Source organism: Colletotrichum siamense (genome assembly GCF_013390195.1).
Source record: "Colletotrichum siamense strain Cg363 chromosome Unknown KSG_Cg363_contig02, whole genome shotgun sequence".
In the NCBI taxonomy this organism is placed as follows: Eukaryota; Fungi; Ascomycota; class Sordariomycetes; order Glomerellales; family Glomerellaceae; genus Colletotrichum; species Colletotrichum siamense.
Genome location: NW_023501015.1, coordinates 4,307,923 through 4,315,676, shown reverse-complemented (window position 1 = coordinate 4,315,676; position 7,754 = coordinate 4,307,923). Strand labels below are relative to the sequence as shown.

The following is a 7,754-nucleotide window of genomic DNA, read 5'->3' as shown; positions in this document are numbered from 1 at the left end:
TCTCTTTCAACAGTCGACGACAGCTCGGTTCTGTGGAGCCCGCGTGGTATCTCCTTCTCTTGCATTCAACGAGTTGGGGGAATATGAAAAAAAATCAAATCGCCATCATGTTTTAGGGTGTTGGTACAGGCGGGTCGCCCGAAGTAGGGCTCTCCGCGGAGGAACGGTGATTATGTATCGGGAAGAACGAGGTTTGATGGTGGAGGGCGGCAGCAGCGCCAGAGTCGAGTCACGATATCGTGGCCTACAGGTTCTCGATCCGTGCTGAGGGAAGCTGCATCGACGGGTCCTCGAACTCGATCTTGGGCCCTCCCCAAGGGTCGTAAACGCCGGAGCCGTACGTCGGGAGCTGGCCGATCGTGGCAACCTCGACCGGTGCCTGGTAGGGAACGCCGTTCCAGTACTCTTCGGGCTGAGCCTGGGGTGTTGGGGACGCGTACTGGCTCGGGACCTGCTGTTGAGGAGGCGGCGCGGGCGCCTGCGTCGGGATCGGTTGGGGGGTATGAATCTGCTGTTGCATCTGTTGCGGATAGGGGACCATGCCCGGCTGCTGGTGCTCGACGACGGGGGAGGCATTGTGCAATGCGTACGTGGCTGCTTGAATTGGTTGGTGAGTGTAAAACCCTTCCTGGGAGGATGGGCTCCTACCCGAAGCTGCCGAGAAGCTACTCGGGCTGCTCTGAATTGACTGGTTCATACCAGCGGCAGAGTATGGCATGTCAACCTGCGGTTGCTGCTGCCGGGGCACTTGGCCATACTGGTTCTGCATGGGGTTCGTGTTCATGGTGGCAACCCCCGGGTTGTTCTGCTCCGTCACGTAGTACGAATGCTGGGGCATGCTCGCGGTTCGGTGCAGCATCTGCACACCGGGGTGTTGCTGCTCGTGGACGGGCTGGCCGTGGAACTCATGGGCGCCGCCTGATGAAAGGCTGTGGCGGTGAGCGCCGTACTGGGCTTGGGGTTGTTGCTGCATCGGGTAGCCGTTCATGTGCTGTCCGAAGTCGGCGAAGGAGGCGGCTCGGTGCATGGCGTGGCCGCCGTGCATGCCAGGGTGGTTCATGGCCATGACGCCTTGAGGAGGCCACTGCATGCCTGCGTGCTTCGGGGTCGAAGGTGACTCGCCGCTGTCAGAGTCCGAGGTGCAGTCGTCCATGAGCTCGTTGGGGTGAAGGCCACGCTGGTGAGATCTTCTTTGGTGCTTGACCATGGTGGTCTTGCGGCAGAAGCTGTAAGGTTGATTAGTGTCAAACTCTTACAGGATGGAGGGATGGATGATTTGAAGTCTACCTCTTGAGGCAACCATCGTGTGCGCACTTGTACGGGCGTTTGCCAGTGTGGATGCGGCGATGTCTGGCCAAACTTGAGGACTGCTGAAGTCAGTACGGGATTCATCTTCCAAGAAGTATTGGGGAAACATACATCAGAGAAGCGCTTCCCGCAACCAATGTGCTGACATTGATGCGGCTTCTCTCCGGTGTGAGTACGAATGTGGACAGTGAGAGCACTTCGCTGGATGAAGCTCTTGCCACAGCCAGGTGTCGTGCAGGAGTAGGGACGCTCGTTGGTGTGAATGCGGTAGTGTCTCTGCAAGTCGGACTTCCTGTTGAAGCTCTATAGGAAAGGCGTCAAGATTAGAATCCGTCCACAGACGGGGCAAGGCGGAAGGGAGGACGCAGGGTCGAGTGACCCCGAGTTCTGGAAACTCACCTTGTTGCACGACTGCCAGTCGCACTGGAAGGGGCGAGCGGTAGGCTCGTTCTCAACAAGCTCCATGAGTTCCATCTCTTTGGGATTTTGTTTCTGGTGTCGATCGAATTACCAAGATGCGGACCGGTGCAGTAGTCGTGCTACTTATAGTGCCGCGGCGGAGGATATTAAAGGATGTCTTGAATTATCGGGTGATGAAGACCAGGGCTGGTTGTGGTGGCCCGGAGAAGAGAGAAGCAAGGGTGGCGTGGGTTGATGTATGTAATATGGTACCCCGGTTCGGAATGTTGCTTAAGCGGGACGCTCAATGCGGGTTCTCCGTCTGCAGACTCCCGAATCGTTGTTCAAGGAAGGACGGGCCTTGGGAAGAGAAGGGCAAGGGTGGAGAATTTGAACCGAGAAACAGGAGGTCGACGACTTGAGACAAGAACGGTGCGGCGTCCAGCGCAAGGTTGCCGAAGTTGAGCAATGTTCGAAGCGCTGAAGCTGAAGCTGAAGACGAAGAGGCGTCCAAGACGTTGAATGTAGATGGAAGGGAGAACAAGGAGGGGGAGATGGACGGATGATAAGAGAGAAGAAGAGGCCTGAGCTGGGGGGGGTGTGTGGTATTAATCAGGCGGTGGCGGTGACGGAGAAGCTGACACTCCTCTGTGTTGAGGTACGGAGAGAGTGTGTGTGAAGGAGAGGGAAAGAGAGGAACGGGGGAGTGAAGCTGGAAGAAACGATCAGCTCAAGATAACCCAAGGTACGACGAACTGGTGAAGGCCAGAGGGTAGAATGAGTTCATAGCGGGTGGGAAAGTAGGTTCTTTAAGACAGCCACAAGTGTGGACGTACCAGATGGTAAGAGGGTCCTGGTGCACAGGCACTAAAATTCTCCGTCTTCGATGAAAATTAGCCACCTGACTGGAGGATCTGTTGCGAGTGGTCGAGCGCAAACTGGTGGGAAGTGCTGATGTTGCTTGCAGGACAATCCCTTCTTCGGGCAGAAGGTGAGATAAGAAGGGTGAACCAAGTTCGGGCTGGCTTGCCGTGTATTTTGTTTCGAAGTCCAAGTGTCGAGGGCCGGCGTGTGTTAAGTTTCCGAGACTAGAAGCATAATGGTGGCCACCAGGAACAATGCGATCGTCGAGCCTCTGAGCGCTCAGGTACGGGAGACCAAGCGGGATCTTGGACGACTGGCGTCGTTTTTTTCTTCTTTTTCCTCCCACACGCTCCTCGAAGGGGGTGTCTGGATGACAAGAAACAAACTCGACTCTTCTACCGGCAGCTTCCTTGCTTCTATTCTTTCCAAGCTCTCTTCTCAACGACTCGCGCAAAAAGTGTGCACAGAGCTCTTGATGGTCTCCGGAATGGAATAGGATCCACTGCAAAAAGATGGCCTAGACAGACGGACCGCGAGAATCACCCAAGTGGGGGGCCGAAGGAAGGACCAGGAAGAACGTCTGAGGCTCTCAAGCTCTTTCCTCGTGTCGGAACGGCGGTGTTGCTGGTTGATCCGTGGCGATGAAGCTACTTGGGGCGAAAGCCGGGATGTTGCAGGTGTCGACGACGGTGAGCCGGGAATGGAGAAACCTTGGTGTCGGTGGTCGTGGTTGCGGCGAGTATATTTGGAGTCAACAACTTCCCGGATCGTGATGAGAAGGATGTGAGGGATGATGATGACGATGGCCAGCAGGAATGAGAGTGAGCAGTAACAAGTAAGAGTTGTGACTTGTTGTTGTCTGCGGCGGTTTAGAAGGATGAGGATATGCTCGGCACAAGACGAGGTCAGGTCCAAGCAACGGCGGGTGTTGGCTGGTAGGAAACGAAACAAGGTGGGAAAAGTTGAGATGAGGTGAAGATGGCGTGTGTTTGTGACTATTGTGTGTGTGTGCAGCCAAGGTATATAGGCAGAGAAGCCGTTGTGGGTTATGTTATACTACAAGGGAAGAGGAGAGTGTCGACGCCCGGAGCCAGCCAAAAAAGATTATCGTGGAGGCGTTGCTATATGAGAGAACGACGTGAGGCGTTCTGATGAAGGTATATATTATCGGCAGCAATATAGCACAGCATCCAAAAGAAGTGGTGCTATTCTTTCCCTCTCTCTCTTGCTCTGCTGGAGTGAGTGGGTAGGCTTGCCAGTCCCAGGGGGCCCTGGAAGGAGGGTATGGGTATGATGGGTATGGGTTGTGGGCAGGGGGATAAGGGGAGCTGTGGAGGCGTGGAGTGAGGTGCACCCTTGGGTAAGGTACCTGAGGTAGTACAGATGGAGACCTTTCTTATTTTCGATGGTGCAGGACGAAAAGAGAAGAGAGAGGATGGGTCAGGTACTCTGAACGGCACTCTGCGGGACAGGGTAGGGCGAGGAGGTCGAGTGACTTTTGGCATGTACCGTACCCTCTCTTTACTACGGTACCGTACCGTGGCCGTCGTCGTACCTAGTCGTCACCCCCTCGTCCTCGTCGGCGGCCCTGGCTTGGGTGTGGAAACGCTCGAGCGCTGGCAGGCCAGGTAAGGCCGGCCTGGCTTGCTACAGAAATTGATTAGATCAACCGAGAGAGCACAGAGACCACACGCCAGTGCCTAGGTGAGTTGGTGGGTTAGCTCCTGCGGGCGTGGCGATCTTTAGAACGGAGAAGTAGTGTTCTGTGCGTCAGGTCGCTGGAGTTCGAAACGGAATGGCCCTCGATATAAATATATTATGTGTTGTTTTGGCAGCTCGAAAATGAAATGAAGGGAAGCCGGACAGTCTTCGATGTTGTTCTGGTCTGTTTTGTTTTTGGGTATGGGAAGGGGGAAGAGCCAAAATCCGTCCCTCTGGGCCAAGAGGTTTGGAGATCGTGACGGATTGAGTGAGTCGACTCGCGAGAGCGAGAGAGAGCGAGAGAAAGATGACGAATAGTGAGCTGCAAGTGCACAATCACTCACCCGCAGCAACTGTGAGAACCGGCCGTGCTGTGCAGAGCAGCGCCTGCTTCTGATGTCGTTGCCGGGAAGCAAAAGCGCGCTCGAACCGCGCACCAGGCAGGAAAAAACGAAGAAGAGACAGACGGACTGCTGATTCAAGGAGAGGGGTGAAGAGAGTATCCGTCCGGCTCCGGAGTGGGAGAGATGATGTAGGCCAATGGGGCCAGAGACGCAACTCCAAGCAGCGACCGAAGAAGCAAGGTATAGATGTGACCGGTCGAGGCGGCACAGAGAGGATGAGACGCTCTAGGTATGCCGGTTGCAAGGGCCCCTTTGGGTTTCTCCTCTCGGATCGGCTGTCCGTGAGAGAGATTTGAGTCGTTGGTAATTGCGTATGTGTGTTATAAAAGACGGTGATAAGTTTGCTTTACGTCGCAGAGGGAAAAAAGAACAGAGATCTGATCAAAAACAAAAAAGACCGTGGTGACGAGGTTCGGTCGGGGACCCTGGGCGTTGGGATGTTGTTTGGATGGAGAAGCAGCAGGGCTGAGGTGACGGTTGGGGAGCGCGTCTGTGAGTGAGGTCGAGCGGTTGAAGATGAGATGTGAGGGCGTTTCTTTTTCCACGACGTTGCTGACGGCCGGCTTCTGGAGCTGTGAGAACGGACAAGTCGGGGTGCCCCCCTTCGGAAGGAGGAGAGGTTGAATGATGGCAGTGGGAAGGTGGGATAATGCGGAGGGGGCCGAGATCTCAGAGCTTCAACAGGTCCGGGTCCAAATGTGAACAAGGTTGTCGCGGCGTACGGTAAGAGGCGTGTGAAGGTGTAGACGTATGGTGGTGCACACGGACGGCCGTCCTGAGATGTTCGATGGCAGCCAAGCGAGGGGTTGGAAGCAAGGTGTAGTTTAGGTGAACGGGTTTACTGATCAGACTCGAATGTGATATTCGACTGCAATGAGGTATTGAATGAAGCAATAACCGCTACCAGTACCCGCGAGCAGGGCAATTGCAGGAGGTAGAGTTTGTGGTAACGTCAAGGTGTAGTAGCAGTCGACACCACATGAGAATTGAAGAACGGCAAAAGGGACGACCAGGATGTTTTCTGGTACTGGGCAAAAAAAGAGGGCTTGGTGGTTTGCCGACGTGCAATTGCGGTTGTAAATGCGGTTGCGGCTGCGGTTACCGTTGCGCGGCCGGCCAATAGATTTTCTAGCTAGAGGGAGGATGAGACGTGAGAAAAAGGCCAGCCACTGTTTCTTTCTTTCTTTGTGTGCGTGTTATTGTTGATGGTGATGTGCAGCCGAAGCAGAGGCACTAGTCGTCACAGTTGCTGAGCAGAAGCAACAGTGACAGTCGCAGAGGCAACGGTGATGCGATTGGGGGAGGATCGAGACGGCCGGCTTGCTCTCTAGGGATGACTAGGCCATCTTGAGCGAGCAAGATGGTGACTCGACTCCGGCTCGACGTCTGGATGGACGTGGAGAGCAAGCGAAGCGACGGTGTAAGTGCGAGCCGGGACGATGACATCCATAGTATTGTTAAGTCGGACGGACGACTGACTTGGTTGGAGGTACAGTAGACAGGCAGGGCCGGAAGCAGAGTGGCAGCCTCGCGTCTCCCGTTTGGCTCCCGCCTACCGTTCGTTCCCCTTCTCCCACCGGTCCGTCCGAGGGGGGAAACGCTGGAGAAGTGAGTGGCTGGGAAAAGAAGTGGAAAGCAGTAGGCATTCGTAGTACTGCGCCGTTGCGGTACCGTTCCTTAGCTGGAGTTTGGCGATCAGCCCGGCCTGCAGTAGCTGTTTGGAGACGCCGGCAACCAGCCAGTCACTTACCATCGTGGTGTACGTACCGCCGCGCCTCTGTTTCTCAGTCCAGGACTCCAGAGGCACCGTCACCGTAGAGAAACCAACATGGGTTAGGTGGGCAGGGTACTTGACGAGCAGGCACAAAACACTGCAATCTCGCGTGTACCTCACCGACAGAACAGCGATATCGTTGTGTTCAAAGGCACAGCGTTACGGTGGGTGGGAGACGCAACTCTGGGTGCATGTTGCATGTGGGCGGCCAAGGGAAACCCCCCACACGCGCAGCCAGCACGAGTGAGTATTCGTAGGTATCCGTATGGGCTTCTGAGAGGCAGTAGCAGCAGTAGCAGCACAGCAGCAGGAGCTAGCAGTTGACAGGACAGTGGGAAACATCCCAAAGGTACATCGGGACCTGACCTAACCCGTCTGCCTGCCCTGCCCCGCCATGCCCTGCCCAAGGCCTTGACACTGGCAGCGCAACCAGCGAAGGCACCCTGGTGCCCTGGCTCTCTTCTGCGTCTGCGTCTGCAGTGAGTGCAGACGGTTCTGCCTCCGGGGGCCGGGGGGCCGGGGGTAGATGAGGTACGTAGCCGGCCTGCCAACAGCCCCAGCTTCAGTCCCTCTCCAGCTCCCGCGCCAGTGTCAGGTACGTATCCTTGTTTTTCCCCCCTCCCACTTTGCTTTCCGCGCGCTCTCTTCATCTCAGCGAGAGACACGCTCTCAGCAGAGATGGATGCAAGAGCGCCATGTCGTGTGTGTTGTGTTCCTGACCTGATCCACCTCTGAGTCGACCCACAATGACTCGTCGTTTCCCTCCCCCGTTGGCAACGACCTCCCAGCACAGAAGAAGCTCGACACAACACGTGCGTGAAGACTCCGGTGCCAGGCGAGTTCGTTGGCCGAGAAGGTTGAGCAAAGGCACTTCCACCTCTGAAGAACGGACAAAGTATCCAACACAAACTCCAACTCTCGACAACAACGAGACGGACAAAACGGACAAACAACTGCTCTTCAAAAATAGAAAAGATACTTCAAACGTCAAACAGCAGTTGTCACTGGGCCGGACTCCTAACGCTCCGGACACGGGGCTCAGTCCGGTTCCCCCTTCTGCCCGCCCATCTCTCACCTCTTTAACCTGAAGTCGCTGTCCGGCACGCTGAGAGGGAGTTATGCCCACCATACAGCACCGCAGAGAACGTACTCTAGCTGTACGGATACCTGCAACGCCATTACTAGTAGAAAGGCCACCACTTCAGGGATATGGGTTCGGCAAGGAAAAGCGAAGGGGGCACCAAAAAAGCCATTGCCAAGAGCCGAGCTTCAGCAGGGGTAGGAGGGCACCCGAAGGCCAAAAA

General features: G+C 55.7%; 1 protein-coding gene across 1 annotated transcript; it reads right to left on the bottom strand.

The window, feature by feature from the left end:
* Positions 1-244: 244 nt before the first annotated feature.
* znf143 (Zinc finger protein 143) lies at positions 245-1,782 on the bottom strand (the record flags this gene model as incomplete). Its single annotated transcript, XM_036634955.1, has 4 exons — positions 245-1,226; positions 1,288-1,367; positions 1,420-1,611; positions 1,708-1,782. 4 exons carry the CDS (start codon positions 1,780-1,782, stop codon positions 245-247), a joined length of 1,329 nt encoding a protein of 442 aa, XP_036500115.1.
* Between the last annotated feature and the right edge of the window lie 5,972 nt (positions 1,783-7,754).